Source organism: Thermomyces dupontii, assembly GCF_041956625.1.
Source record: "Thermomyces dupontii strain NRRL 2155 unplaced genomic scaffold VTN31scaffold_5, whole genome shotgun sequence".
In the NCBI taxonomy this organism is placed as follows: Eukaryota; Fungi; Ascomycota; class Eurotiomycetes; order Eurotiales; family Trichocomaceae; genus Thermomyces; species Thermomyces dupontii.
The window spans coordinates 820,155-833,492 of NW_027192311.1; the positions used below are offsets into that span (position 1 = coordinate 820,155).

At 53.7% G+C, this 13,338-nt stretch overlaps 8 protein-coding genes across 8 annotated transcripts; 4 read left to right on the forward strand and 4 right to left on the reverse strand.

Annotated features, from left to right (window-relative positions):
• Positions 1–466: 466 nt before the first annotated feature.
• On the reverse strand, positions 467–1,046 carry VTN31DRAFT_5571 (uncharacterized protein; the record flags this gene model as incomplete). Its single annotated transcript, XM_069406085.1, has 4 exons — positions 467–502; positions 574–668; positions 773–979; positions 1,034–1,046. The coding sequence occupies 4 exons, from the start codon at positions 1,044–1,046 to the stop codon at positions 467–469; spliced, it is 351 nt and encodes a 116-aa protein (XP_069259728.1).
• Positions 1,047–1,662: 616 nt separating this feature from the next.
• On the forward strand, positions 1,663–2,321 carry VTN31DRAFT_5572 (uncharacterized protein; the record flags this gene model as incomplete). The annotated part of the gene is made up of 3 exons (XM_069406086.1): positions 1,663–1,677; positions 1,742–1,919; positions 1,990–2,321. The coding sequence occupies 3 exons, from the start codon at positions 1,663–1,665 to the stop codon at positions 2,319–2,321; spliced, it is 525 nt and encodes a 174-aa protein (XP_069259729.1).
• A 312-nt stretch (positions 2,322–2,633) lies between these two features.
• On the reverse strand, positions 2,634–3,901 carry VTN31DRAFT_5573 (uncharacterized protein; the record flags this gene model as incomplete). Its single annotated transcript, XM_069406087.1, has 3 exons — positions 2,634–3,606; positions 3,672–3,725; positions 3,795–3,901. 3 exons carry the CDS (start codon positions 3,899–3,901, stop codon positions 2,634–2,636), a joined length of 1,134 nt encoding a protein of 377 aa, XP_069259730.1.
• Positions 3,902–4,772: 871 nt separating this feature from the next.
• On the forward strand, positions 4,773–5,759 carry VTN31DRAFT_5574 (uncharacterized protein; the record flags this gene model as incomplete). Its single annotated transcript, XM_069406088.1, has 3 exons — positions 4,773–4,799; positions 4,855–5,173; positions 5,230–5,759. 3 exons carry the CDS (start codon positions 4,773–4,775, stop codon positions 5,757–5,759), a joined length of 876 nt encoding a protein of 291 aa, XP_069259731.1.
• A 247-nt stretch (positions 5,760–6,006) lies between these two features.
• VTN31DRAFT_5575 (uncharacterized protein) lies at positions 6,007–7,344 on the forward strand (the record flags this gene model as incomplete). Its single annotated transcript, XM_069406089.1, has 1 exon — positions 6,007–7,344. The coding sequence occupies one exon, from the start codon at positions 6,007–6,009 to the stop codon at positions 7,342–7,344; it is 1,338 nt and encodes a 445-aa protein (XP_069259732.1).
• A 146-nt stretch (positions 7,345–7,490) lies between these two features.
• VTN31DRAFT_5576 (uncharacterized protein) lies at positions 7,491–7,992 on the reverse strand (the record flags this gene model as incomplete). Its single annotated transcript, XM_069406090.1, has 3 exons — positions 7,491–7,648; positions 7,736–7,834; positions 7,935–7,992. The coding sequence occupies 3 exons, from the start codon at positions 7,990–7,992 to the stop codon at positions 7,491–7,493; spliced, it is 315 nt and encodes a 104-aa protein (XP_069259733.1).
• Positions 7,993–8,973: 981 nt separating this feature from the next.
• On the reverse strand, positions 8,974–10,648 carry VTN31DRAFT_5577 (uncharacterized protein; the record flags this gene model as incomplete). The annotated part of the gene is made up of 2 exons (XM_069406091.1): positions 8,974–10,503; positions 10,553–10,648. The coding sequence occupies 2 exons, from the start codon at positions 10,646–10,648 to the stop codon at positions 8,974–8,976; spliced, it is 1,626 nt and encodes a 541-aa protein (XP_069259734.1).
• Positions 10,649–12,475: 1,827 nt separating this feature from the next.
• On the forward strand, positions 12,476–12,928 carry VTN31DRAFT_5578 (uncharacterized protein; the record flags this gene model as incomplete). Its single annotated transcript, XM_069406092.1, has 1 exon — positions 12,476–12,928. The coding sequence occupies one exon, from the start codon at positions 12,476–12,478 to the stop codon at positions 12,926–12,928; it is 453 nt and encodes a 150-aa protein (XP_069259735.1).
• Positions 12,929–13,338: the final 410 nt, after the last annotated feature.

Here is a 13,338-nt window from a genome sequence, read left to right on the forward strand (position 1 = left end):
GGAAATCTGGTCTACGGTTAGCCCTATCAATTAGGGCTTGCTCGTCGTAACGAGCGTTTACGATTCCACTCGGCGGGGTAAATCCCGGTCCAAAAAGGAAAGAAAGAATCTGCCTTGCCACCCAAATGGGGGGGGTTGTGGGCACCTTGGGTACAATAATTCGACAGCAAAAAGAAATTTTTTTTTTTCTCAGAGCTGGACCTTGGAGGCTCGGAGCCTGGTCGCGTGCTGGAGATTGGCAGAGAAAAAAAAAAAGCTTATGTGCATGAAATATATAAGTTAAAAAAGTCTTCATTCTGCGCCGTGAGTCCGCGGGGTATCGTCTACTGTACTAAAATTTTTATGCACTCGAGATAGCACTCGACATCGACCTGATAACAAAATGACAAACTAACAATTGACAAATGCCTTCCTCCATCCATGATGACTGCAAAGGCCTAGAACTCCAAAACTCCAATTCTCCAATCTAGTTTTCTCGCCAGCGAGTGCCACAGGTGGTACACTACGAATTTACCCAACCATGCCATCAGTACACTCGCCTGCATGCCTGGATCGGCAAGATCTGGGTCTCACCTTGAGAAAAGTTGTCATGGGCTCATCTGCGCTGCGAATTTGCAGCTGGAAGAAATATGCCCGATCACCATTGCAGGTCTCCGACGGACATTGCGCTGGAAGCAACAGGGGAGATCAGTTAGAGCACCTTCTCTCTCCAACATATCCAACTTCATTCCAGTCCTGTAGTATATTTATCGATCAACGCGGAACGACTTACTAGCCATAGTATCTCCACCAAAGTCATCCTTCCCACCGAACACATCCTCGACTTCCTTCCGTTTCATCATGGTATCCTCGTAGTATGCGCAATCCACGATGTATTGATAAGGACATGTCCGGCACTCGAAGCGGTTCACGCCGAGGGGATATTGACTGGACGGATCGGCACGGGAGATGGTGAGCGCATTGCTGCAATTCGGGCAGACTGCATTGATCGTTTAGCAAGGATGAACTGGCCAGAGGAACCTTGCACACACACAGGTCAAAGTCATTGCGATAACTCCCGCGGATCAACTAGAATCTTTGGAGAAACAACTTCCAGAGACGAGAGAAAGAACAGGGAAAGGATACCAGTCCTTTGCATAGATATAAAAGTACAAAATCCAAGCTTCACCACAACCGTGCCCGTACCGTCGTTCGTTTGGAGGAGCATCAATTTTCACATGCTGATTCGAGCTGTGGCTTGCACCAATGTTTGCGCCACGGGATCGTCGATTGCTGCGCCACGCGGGCGGGGCACAGAGAGCTCTCTGGTGTCGACTGGCGTAACGGATTTCGTTCGGGGAAGCCTTAGAGCCGACTAGTAGATTTGTTTGGTCGGGAGTTCAAACTCCAGATTCTATCGGCACTGCTTAATGATCCAACCTTCGTCCAAGGGGCAAACGGCGCAATTGATTTCCCGAGTCAGCTTGCCATCATTGTAGCAGTTTCGTACGAGTACTCTGCCACCGTGTCCATTGGTTTCAGTTGTCAACAATCGACAAAACACCAATCACCGCCCTGTTCGGATACAATCTCCTCTGAACGATCCTGGAAACTGAAATAACGGCAGCGTTACTTTGAGACAGTACGTTGGGTTAGAGTGATCAGAGTGAAACTGGAGTAATCATGGCTGAGGATGAGGTGCGCTCTGCTAGCCGTCTTACTCCACCGGTCTATGGTTCAACTGACAAATCTGTCCTTGCAGGGTGCGTCGCCGCGAGAACTCGTGGTCGAGGCGTGCCGCCGAGACCAACCGCACCTGATTGAGCAAGTCCTGAACGACATGTCAGACAAGACAAATGAGGAGGTCGCGGAGTTCTTTAACGGCGTCAAGGACGCCTTGGGCAACTATGCGCTTCATATCTGTGCCATGTACGGCAGCTGTAAGTGACAATAGCTGGGTCCACTTGGCTGCAGGGAGGCTTGATTTGACAATGCCACACATTCTACCAGACGACACCATGGACGCTCTCTTCGACATCCAATACTTTGAATGCGACCCAGTCACACGGGTCGACCAGGACACCCCGCTGCATACGGCCGTGCGGTTTGCGAACGAAAAGGACGCGGAGCTCGGATTGGCTATGATTGAAATGATGTGCGAGGCCGGCTGTGATCCCCGGGTACGAAACAAGCACGGCCAAAAGCCAGCTGATTTGGTTTATGCGGAACACCAGGAAATCAAGAAAGCGTTGCAAAAGGCCGAATACATTCTCACCGAGAGCGTCCAACAAGAGAGTGAAGGGGAGGAGGAAGGAGCCGGCAGTGCGAGTGATAGCGAATGATTGCACCTATCGCAATTGCGGAGAGTATCCTTTACCCTGGAGCCCGGACCTCGCTGATAATTTTACTTGAGAAACCACCTTGGGGTGAATTTTGGTTTTTTTTTTTTTTTTTGTTGCATTTGCATGCGGTGAAGATTCCCAAGTAGATGGCCACGAGTCCTGTCTAGATCATGTTCGTACGTTCGATACCAATCTCACTGAACTCGATGAATAGTTACTCACGCAATCGTATCGTGTACCACAGGAGGAACAAGCAACAAATTGCTCCTACACACGGGGAGGGACATTACATGTAAAGCGAGCATACATTATCTAATCTTGCTTTTGATCTCCCATCACAGACTCATCCCACCCGAACTTGAGCCGGTGTCGGTACTCCGCCACGATCTCGGGGCTGATGCCGTTTCCACCGCAAGTGATGACTACGACGCGACTCTCAGGACCGAGATCTTTGACGACCTCCTTCAGTCGGGGCCCAACCGCAACATCTACATTCACTCCGCACGCCAATTCGACGAGCAACCGACTCTCATCCGCCAAGGTGACGACACCGCGCGCTGCCTCCGCGTCCGACACGACCACGCTGGTAATCTTGATACCGGCGGGCGGGGAGCGGGCATACGAATATGTCCGCTCAGACACGCGCAGGGCCCCAAGAGTTGTCGCTTGGGACGTGATGGCCTGTAGCGACTCATGCGAACCTTTTTGGAGCGAATACGCGAGCGAATCTGCGCCCTTCGTCTCGACCGCCACGACTTGTATATCTGGGGCACCCCCCGGCCGCGGGTGTCGTTGTAGGTACTTTTCCAAACCCTGAATGACACCATTAAGAAGCCCACCACCACCAACGCTACAAATCACCACATCTGCGGGGAAGATCTCTTCCCCCTTCTCATTTATCCGCGGGGGTAGCTGAGCTACAATTTCGTCGATCATGGTCGAATTCCCTTCCCAGATCAACGGATGGTCGAACGGCGGGACATAGACGTTTTTAACCGCGGGGTCACTCGGCGGGGCATCGATGAACCGCGCCCGCAGATATGTGTCCGCTTCGTACCAGCTCGCGCCGTGCTGGATCACTTCCGTGGCGCCGGCCGAGCGCAACTTCTCGACCATGATCGGCTTCGTGCTAATCGGCAGCACCACCGTGCACGGACAGCCCAGGTCGCGCGCGGCAACCACCGCGGCAAACCCGGCGTTGCCGCCGGAGGAGCTGTAGAAGTGCAATTTCTTGCCTTGGTTGGCTGGGTCGGACAGATATGAGAGAATCAGATTTCCAATGCCTCTGCGCTTGTTAGTACAACCTCTTCCTAGACCTAGTAAGGACCTCAAGAAAGCAACACAACGCACCGTGACTTGAAGCTGCCACCCGGCTGCAATAGTTCCAGTTTCAAGAAGATCCGACTACTCCGTGGTCAGTAAACCGCGACGGGGCTCTATCATGGAAGACTCTGCATCGCGGATTGAACCCACCATTGAGCTCTCTTGGAGAGTTCCGCCGACTGTATTAGCGGCGTCTCGTTCCAGGGTTTCCTTCTGTCTTTTGACGACGGCGGCAATTCCATGGTTGAATTCGCCATCGGTCCTGAATATATAGTATCGTATAGTATTGTTTGACAATGCTGGAGTTTCTGTGCGATGTCTCGCTGTAAGGTTCGGAATTGGTCCCGATCAGAGTCTACACAGCGGAACGGATGGATGTACAAACCAAGGGTAGTTAGGAGGTTGGAAAGGAGCCCGCAATGGAACTATTCCACCTCTCTATCGAGTACATAAAAGAGCCGTTACCAACACGAGGTTTGTTGACGACTTCGACTTTTAGCATGCTCGGCTACGCCCGATACCCGGACATGGTGACGCGCTCGGTCTGTCACTCCGGGCCGGGGAGGGGGATGGTTTAGGCCATGATAAACCCGGCCCGGCACTGCACCTCGGGTTTGAATAGTTGGCAACGACTGACAGTCACAGAATCAAAGCACTCTTTCCAGAAGTTACGATCAAGCTAGGTTTCTGTCCTGAAGTGAAACCATGACTTTGCTGTCTGCTGGAACACGAACTCGAATTTATCTCGTTTACTCTCGGTTACTATCGGGTTGGCGGGGCGGAATTGCTGAAGAAGACTTGAAGGACACACATCAGCTTCAGTTGCTCGAGTGTCTTGACCATTAATGTTACATCTACGAAGATTGCCAGTATACTCCGCGGATGTCATAGAAAGCATTGGGATTGGCTACATGCGGCATCGTGCTATCAGATGCATGTCAAGCAAAGGACCGTTAGGCCTAATACGGGTTTATGTAATCAGTGATTCCCGTTGAGGAAAAATTGGACATGTGGTCCGTGCGCTAAACTGCGCGCGTCGCGCGTCTGCTATTACTTGCTTTATCGCCAGCTGCCTGTGTGTCAACTCGATTTCCTGCGTGGTTCCATCCCCTTGATCAAAAACAAAACATGCCGCCCATTCGTGGCCGTCGCGGGGTAAAGTCCATGAAGCCAGCGAAACCGAGGATCCACCAGCTAATCCTCGAACCAGGCACGAGACCCCGAAGACTCGGATGAAGAGTCCACCCAGGGCGGTGGACGGTCTTCCGACGCGGAGGAGGGTGGAGACCTGCGCGCACCGAGCAGCGTCGACGTGATGGTCAAGAAGCTTGTGCGTCTGGCGCTCGCGTGCGAGTACTCGCGACAACCGATCCGGCGAACAGACATCAACGCCAAGGTGTTTGGGGAGCAAGGGACGAGGCAGTTCAGAACCGTGTTTGACCGCGCGCAGCAGGAACTGCGCGCGTTGTTTGGGATGCAGATGGTGGAGCTACCAGCGAAGGAAAAAGTTACAATCAGGGAGCGGAGAGGTGTGCCTCTTCCCTTCGCAGAAAGGAAACGTCTTCCCTAATGTTGTGAATTACAGCCGCACAACGAGTCGAAAAACCATCAACAACTGCCAAATCGTGGATTCTCTGCAGCACGCTGCCGTCAGAGTATCGAAGTCCGGCAATCCTTCCACCGAATCGGGCTCCGTCGACCTTCACCGAAGCAAGCTACACGGCGCTGTACACGTTCATCATCTCGCTGATCACGCTCTGCGGCGGGTCCATCTCGGAGCAGAAGCTGGAGCGGTATCTGCAGCGAACCAATGCAGAGACGTACACGCCGGTGGACCGGACGGACCGGCTGTTGCAGCGGATGTGCAAGGAAGGGTACCTGGTCCGGACCCGGGAGACAGAAGGGGGCGAGGAGATGGTGGAGTACATGGTCGGCCCGCGGGGAAAGATTGAGGTGGGCGAGGCCGGTGTTGCGGGTCTTGTCCGCACGGTTTACGGACGGAATAAGTCGGCCGAGGGCGATGAAGGTGCCGACGAGGAGGCAGACATTTTTGAGCGGAAGCTGGAGCGAAGCCTGGCGCATAGTCGCCGGTTTAATGTGGCCAGCGAGGACTAATCATGACATGATGTCCATTTGATAGCTACAAAGAACAATGATATCTTTGTAATGATTGATGACACAAACCCCCGAGTACCCTTTTGCATGGGGTTACAAGTGATCAACGAGACATTCAGGGCTTTCTTTGGTCACGTGACTCTACTTGAAGCTATCGGAAACCAACTCCGCAAGCTTGCCAGTGTCATGCAACGATAGTAGTGCTTCCACATCCTCCAGCGAGCGGAAGAAACGTCCAGTTGCCAACATGAATTCAACCCCTGTATCACGGTGCAGTGCACAGACATGGCGCAGCTGCGGACTCTGTCTGCGGCAAAGCCGTCTGCAGCGCGCTTTCGACCGCCGACCCATCTCAACGTCACCGGTACTCCGAGCATCGACCAAGAACCCGCTCCGAATGTCGACGAGCTCGTCCAAGTCGGGACCCAGTGATCCTACGACGCAGTATAAACGCCGGATGATGTTTTCCGCGGTGGGAATGGCGGCATGCGCGGTGGCGATGTACGCAACAATCAAGGTGTACGGGCCGGACATTGCGAACAATCAGGAAGCGAATGAGAAGAAAAATGATGCGGTTCAAAGCAACAGCATCAAATTGGACAGCCCCGCAGGGAGTGAATTTCCCAGCAGCCCTTCCGTGATCCGGATCCAAGGCCAGGACGGCGTCGAGCAAGTCCAGACGGGTAACAGCACGGTGCCAACGTTCCCAAGCACGATCCGGCTCCCCAAGGACATCAGTGAGTTGTCGCTAGAGCCGAACCAGGACGTGACGGTTGCGCCGCAAGCGGAGGAAGAATACCAACTGCTGGGGTTGGGCCCGCGCACGGTGTCGTTCCTGGGGATTCAGGTGTATATTGTGGGCCTATACATTGCCAAGTCGGACTTGGCGAATTTGCAGAAGAAGCTGGTAGCGACGGGGGTGCAGCCGACGCTGACGGCGGCGGCGGCGGTGGGCGCAACGTCGTCCGCGTTACCAGCCCCGGAGGCGGACGGCGTGGCGGCCACATCGCTGGTGTCGACGGAGCGGGAGGCGCTGAAGAAGAAACTGCTGAGCGCGGACCAGAGCGAGGAGGCCTGGTCGTCGATCCTGCGGGAGGGCAACATCCGCACGGCGATCCGCATCGTGCCGACGCGGAACACGGACTTTATGCACATGCGGGACTCGTGGGTGCGACTGATGTCGAACAAGGCGCAACAGGCGGCCGCCAAGGCCAAGGAAGAGGCCAAGAAGCAAGGCAAGGAGCGGCCCGAACCAACCGAGTACGACGACGAGGCGTTTGGCCGCGCGATGAACGAGTTCAAGGCCGTCATGGGTGGTGGGTCGCGCCGGGCGATCCCCAAGGGCCAGGTGCTGCTGCTGCTGCGCGATCAGCAGGGTACGCTCGATGTGTTGTTCCATGCGGACCCGAAGCAGCGGATGCGCTGGCTGGGTCGCGTCGCGGACGAACGCGTCAGCCGCGCCGTTTGGTTGAACTACCTCGGCGGCAAGACCGTTGCCAGCGAGCCGGCGCGAGCGAGCATTGTCGACGGGGTGATGGGGATTGTAGAGCGGCCAGTGGGGACAATCACTCAAAAGGTTGTCTAGATGAACATTACATGACTACCACATAAAAAGTATCCAATAACTATAATCAATGCAGTAAATTCAACTCTTCTAATCTAACCCCATCTCTACCACATACAATAAAACGAGACCAAGACATTTTCATCAAACCCATGACCCGAATCTATTCAAATCGCACCAGCCTCCTTCAACAATGTCGGCAATTCGCCCTTGATGGCCTGCAAGTCGGAGTTGCCGCCGATGTGCTTCTTGTTGATGAAGATGTTGGGCACGGTCCGCTGGTTGGTGAGCTCCTGGAGAGCGTCCTGGATGTCTTGTCCGTCATCTAATCCACGCACACACACACAATCACCCCTGCAATTAGCCTTTCTGATCTCAACCTCAACCTCAAGAAATTTAAGGTAAAACGTACCGATCTGATCCAATTCCAGAATATACGGCTTCGCGCCTAGTTCGGCAAGAAGAGACTTGCTCGCTCTGCAGTAAGGGCAGTAAGACTTTGAGAAGACAACTGCGGAAACTCAAGCGTCAGTACCGACCCACCACCGTTCATGAAGAAGAAAAAAAAAAAAATAGACCATGAAAAAGAGAATGACAAAAGAGACACTTACCGACGCTATTCTCGTCGATAATCTTCTGAGCCTTGGTCTTCGCAGCGGCGACGGACATGGTGCCAAACAGTCGAAAGAATATGGACGAAATTTTGGCGGTGTTTGCTTTTTTTTTCCTTTCTGTCTTGTTCACAGTCTTGAGGAAGGGGGAATCGAGTCTCAATCGCTTTTCGATGATGGATCAAAACGCTGAAGGGGTAAACCCAACACTAATAAAAATATATACCCATGAGCAAAGCTGCTAGACGATTCCTTAATATCTCCGGAATTAGTAATACATACCTTCAACCAAGGTCGGAAATTATGTTGGTGATTGTGTGGGAATGAGGCAATCCAAAGTCCGTCGCGCTCTGACGATGTTTCGGGTTCAAGAGTCGAGGCGATTTGCGACCGAATGTCTCCGATGACGTGACATCACGGGGGAGGCGATTACTAAGAACATCCTGACTAGTCCTATTTAGGTAGTACGTTTTGGATTATTGACAAATGGGTGATGGGTAATTTCGGAGGACAACTATGACGCAAGTAAGCAATATCCAGGGTCGAAGATCGAGATCATGAGAGACGGTGGACTTTCGGAATCGATGGGTAAAAGTATTATGCATCTCCTGCGGGCGATGTAGGATGGAGATGCCGACTCGGGCGAGAGATCGAGCGACATCTCCCCAAGAGGCTAACCCTCGTTCACATTGCCACGATATTGACCAAACTCATCGATTGATTGAGATGCGAACCCTAACCACATATACACTGCCAGAAAATATCTGAACTCAATATTGGCAAGAAGGAAATCAAAGGAACGATAAACTACAGACGGACGCCAGAAGCAACAAGTCGCCGACGAGGAGGATATCAAAAGCAAAAAACCAGCCCGGACTCGCTGAAAAAAAAAAAAGGACAAAGGAAAGGCAAGACAAGAGATATCTGACCAAGCGGACTGATAGATAATATCTGTTAATAGAATGTGATGAGAAAGGGGGTATAGATGAAAACGGTCGCTAAGGAATAAGATGGGAAAAAATGTAAAAAAAAAAAGAAATCACATTACAATGCAGCATCCACATCCTTTGCCCACTTTGTCGTCCGGTTCGGCCGCGGCTGGAGCCTTCGGCGATGATGGCGACGATTGAGCGGCCGCTGTAGTTAGAACCACGGGCGGCGTGTTTTGCACCTTGGGCATGGTGCTGTAGTTTGTGCCGCTCGTGCCCGGCCGCGGCGGCTCCGGACTCTTCGGGGATTTGAGCGGCCACGCGGTCGAGTCCTCCTTGGGAGTCTCCTCCTTCTTCTCTTCTGGAGGCGATGTAGTCGTTGTATTCTCCTTTTCCCGCTCCGAAGTCGTCGAGTTGCGCGGAGGTTCATCCGGCCGCACGGCCAACGGGCTGAAGTCGCGGTCGTACGTCGACGGCGTTTTGCCTTCTCGCTCCCACTGCTCCTGCTGCATTCGCTTGGCATGCGTTGGCAGGATTTGCTGCTCCGGCGGGAGTCGCGGGTCCGGCTTGTACATCGTTGCCAGCCATGGCGGGTCTCCCTCGGGCGAGTTCGCAGATGTCGTCGGTCGATGGTCGCCGGATCGCGTCTGGGGTCGTTTATCCGTCGCACTGACCGACCGAGCGTTCTGCGATGTCGTTGTCTTGCGAGTATTCGAGGGTCCCGAGGCTTTTCGTCCCGTCGTGGAAGAGACGCTCCGGGCCGCCGGTCGCTTGGCGGGAGACGGCTGGTTCTGGAGCTGCGATGATGCCCCTCGGCTGCCAGGCCGGCTGGACGATGCCGGAGGGGTCGAACTGTCCGAAGAGGCTTCTCGGTTGTCAACTTGGGTGGTCACGTTGTTGGTTTTGGGGTTGGATGTGCTCTCGTCGTCTCCACTGCCCAGGGTGCGGGTACGAGCGCGTTGTATGGAAGGTAACTCACGATCAACTTGTTCTGCAGATATCGGGTGCGGACTTGTCGTCAAAACCGGAATCCGAGACGTGCTCTTCTTCAGTCCGGGGCTCTTGTACATCTTGGTGCTGTCGGCGTCCGCTGCGGACGCCTCTGCCGCAATCTCCTCTGGCCGGCGCAGGTCCCAGTTCATTCTCTCTGCGTCCGTCGGTGTCTGCGGTTCATCCTCCAGGGGAATCGGCGAGTCGAGCTGGTGCCGCTTGACGGCCGGCCACGGTTCTATTTGTTCGTTCGGAGCGGTTGTCCCATTGATGCTCTGAGAGTCGTGACTGCGAGCCCTTGCGGTGCTGGACTTGCTGCTTGCCCGCACCTGGCGTTGGATGCGCATCGCCGCCTGCTGCAGTTCCTCGCTCTCGATTCGGGCCAGTTTATCTCGATGAATCCAGAAGTCATCGTCATCTTCCGGGTCCAGCGTTCGGCCAGCGGCATCTGTCTTGCGCCCATTGTCGCCGGAGGCTCGGGATCCTGACGGGCCGATATCGCGTCCATACCCATCATAATCTTGTCTTGTTCGTGATCGGGAGGAATTGCGGGTCTGCGACATAGCGCTGGGGGCTCGATGACGGGTCACGGGTTTCGTTTGAGCACCCCCCGATTCCTGTGAGCCGTTCCGAATGGTGGAATCGTTTGGCTGTTTGCAAGTCAGATCTTCGCCATCACCTCTGCAAACGGATACGCACCTCCGTTGTCAGGGGCACAGCATACTCCCAGACTCCATTGGCCGACGACGACGACACATCTGCCGAGTGGACCGCCGTGGCCGATCCAGCCATCATGGGCACGAAAGCACCACACCGGTAGGTTGGTATTTCTGCTTGGGTTGTTTACAATGGCGTCGTTCTATCTGGACATGGCGATGTCCAGGTACCTCAAACAGCGGACAGAATAAAAAAGTCGTCTTCAGAGCCCCACTTGAAACCCCGAATCCTGTAGGATCCCGCAATAAAACTTGAAGCCGAATCGAAGAGACCACAAAGATCGCCCAGGGGTCTGGACTGAGCCGTTCACGACCAAATCATCAAAATGTACTTTGAGAGGGTTTGCGCCAGGGGCGGGTGGAGAGGAACCACGGAGACCGGCTCTCTGGTTCCGGTCGATCACGGGTGGGTGCTCTCGGCTCTGCTTGCATGGGTGAGCAATGGTCGGAGCGGTTCAGAGGACTCGACATACCCGCTGCCCTGCTTGCTGTTCTCCTCGGGGTGGACCGAAGATCTGTCCCTGGATCGCTCGGTGCGGTCCGATCCGATCTTCGTTGGACAACTGAGAACTGGATCGCAGGGAGAACGGAAACGGACGGAGAAAAGAGGGGAAACGGTCGGACACAAACGAGCGGACGGGTTCTGCGAACGGCACCGGACGGACAATTGCAAAGCCTAGGCTTTTCGGAATCGGCGCAATAATGGGGGGGGGGGGGGGTTTGCAAGACGAGGGCGAAGTCGAAGCAAGGTGCAGTGTTGAGCCAATCAAGATGCCGTGCGGACAGGGCGAAGAATGGGAAATGAAAGACACGAACAAAAGGATGCGACAGGAAGAACGAACCGCTCTCAGTCCTGAATCGACCGGACCATGGAAATTCCCAGTGCAGACGGGAAAAGGCGAGACAAAACTTGCTGCTCTTTCGCTCCCCGAATCCCAGGGCTCACTCAGGACCAGGGGGAAAGCGAAGAGAAGCGAAGTTAGAAAGTTCTCCCCATGAGAGAGACTTCCCTGCGCCAATGGCGTTCCGACTTGACCAGAGACCATTCCTCTTTGGGGTCTAAACTTATAGAAATCTGCCTGTGATTGGTTAGGGGCTCTTGGCGCGTCCAGATCGACCCCGGCCCAGGGGGCCAAGCCGTCCCCAATGGGCCAATGGGCAGCCTTAATGGCAGCCTCGATGGCAGCCAATCACATCGTGTCGTGAGATTTCAATATCACAATCAACAACAGCCTTCGTCGCTGCAGTGGTGTTTCCGGGGATGGATGTACTCCGTAAAGGGTACTAGGAACAACTGCGTACTGGCAGTTCCAAAAATGCAATGAACACACCAATTGGCATTCATCGTTCTGGAATAAACGGCATCAGACTGTACTGCACCCGCAGTGATCAACGGGGTTGATAAGGTGCAGACAAGTGTAGGGCCGAGACTAGAACGAGACAACGAGTAATACCAAACCTTGGAGTCGATTTAAATATGGTGTCATTCCAATGATTCGGATCGATGTATGGAGTACTCACCGCATCAGTTCCACCGCGAGTCATGTCTTCCGCCAGGCCGTTTCCGTGGGAGCTGTGTGTCGACTAGTACCTAGTACCTGTTACGGTTGAGTACTACAAATTGCAGCCATGAGTTCCTCCATCTGCCCTGCGTTCGAAGCGGCATCTCCGAGAATTGCAGAGACCCATCATGACATGCAAGGATGTCTTGACTTGGCCAGTCGCTACGATCCAACTTGAAAACGTAAAGCAAACAGTGGCGCAGATTTAGATGGATCCGGACGGATTATAAGAAGAGGAATGGCAGCAACAGGCTCGATTCGATACTGTGGGCTCCTTGTCTTTGGAGCTCGTGATTCAGGTCGTGCAGTATTTGGACCCGACGGGCATTGTCTGAAGTCAGGGGATGCGCATGCCTAGTACTTCTCAACGCCATTCAATAGACCATCCTAACAGGAGCGGCCTAGGTCAACAAGCGATGGCGCACAATTCTTTCAAACAATCCAGTCATCGCGCCTGTTTTGCGCGAGACTTTTTTACATTCCTGGGCCTGGATCTAAAGGGCAGGGATCTAACGGATGCGGACGCGATGTGCTATTTCCGATGCCAACATGGGCTGCAATGTGGTCGGCCGGTCAAGAAGTTCTTTCTCCCCTGGTCGGCAGATTTGCCACCCATTATGCTTGAGGACGTCCATTGCGATTCAAGACGGCTGTGCTATCAAATTTTCAGTACCGAAGAATTCCAGATGCTGAATCTCGAGACGGGGAAGAGGTCGATGTGGACCAAAAGTGAGGGAACCAAATATCATCCCATCTTGTCCGACCGCTATCTTGTCCTGATCTCAATGGGAGAGTAAGGATACGAAATCTTTATCCTCTCTGGCCGTCTGGCATTATTTAGCACCAAATAGTCATCACTTCTCTGACAGCGTGGAACATTAACACCTCGCAGAAGTTGGTACGGCAGTTTCATCGTTTCCCCGCCAGATTCTCTTGATCATTAAAGACAAGGCTGTCATGGCTTGTAGCGAAGACATCTGCTTCGCTACGTTTGGGATTTGAGTTCGGATCATGCCGTTACGATTCGCGGATTATCCGATCCGCTTCTTTGGCACTTGGACCCGGACGGAAACGTCCTGGTGGCATTCGGCGTCGTCGACTGGGAGACTGGTCCGCAGAAGGTGAAGCAGACCAAGTGGACGTTGTCGACTCGGGGGCTGCTCGAGAGGAAACATTTCCCACTCTCTCTGGGGCCTGATCATTGTAT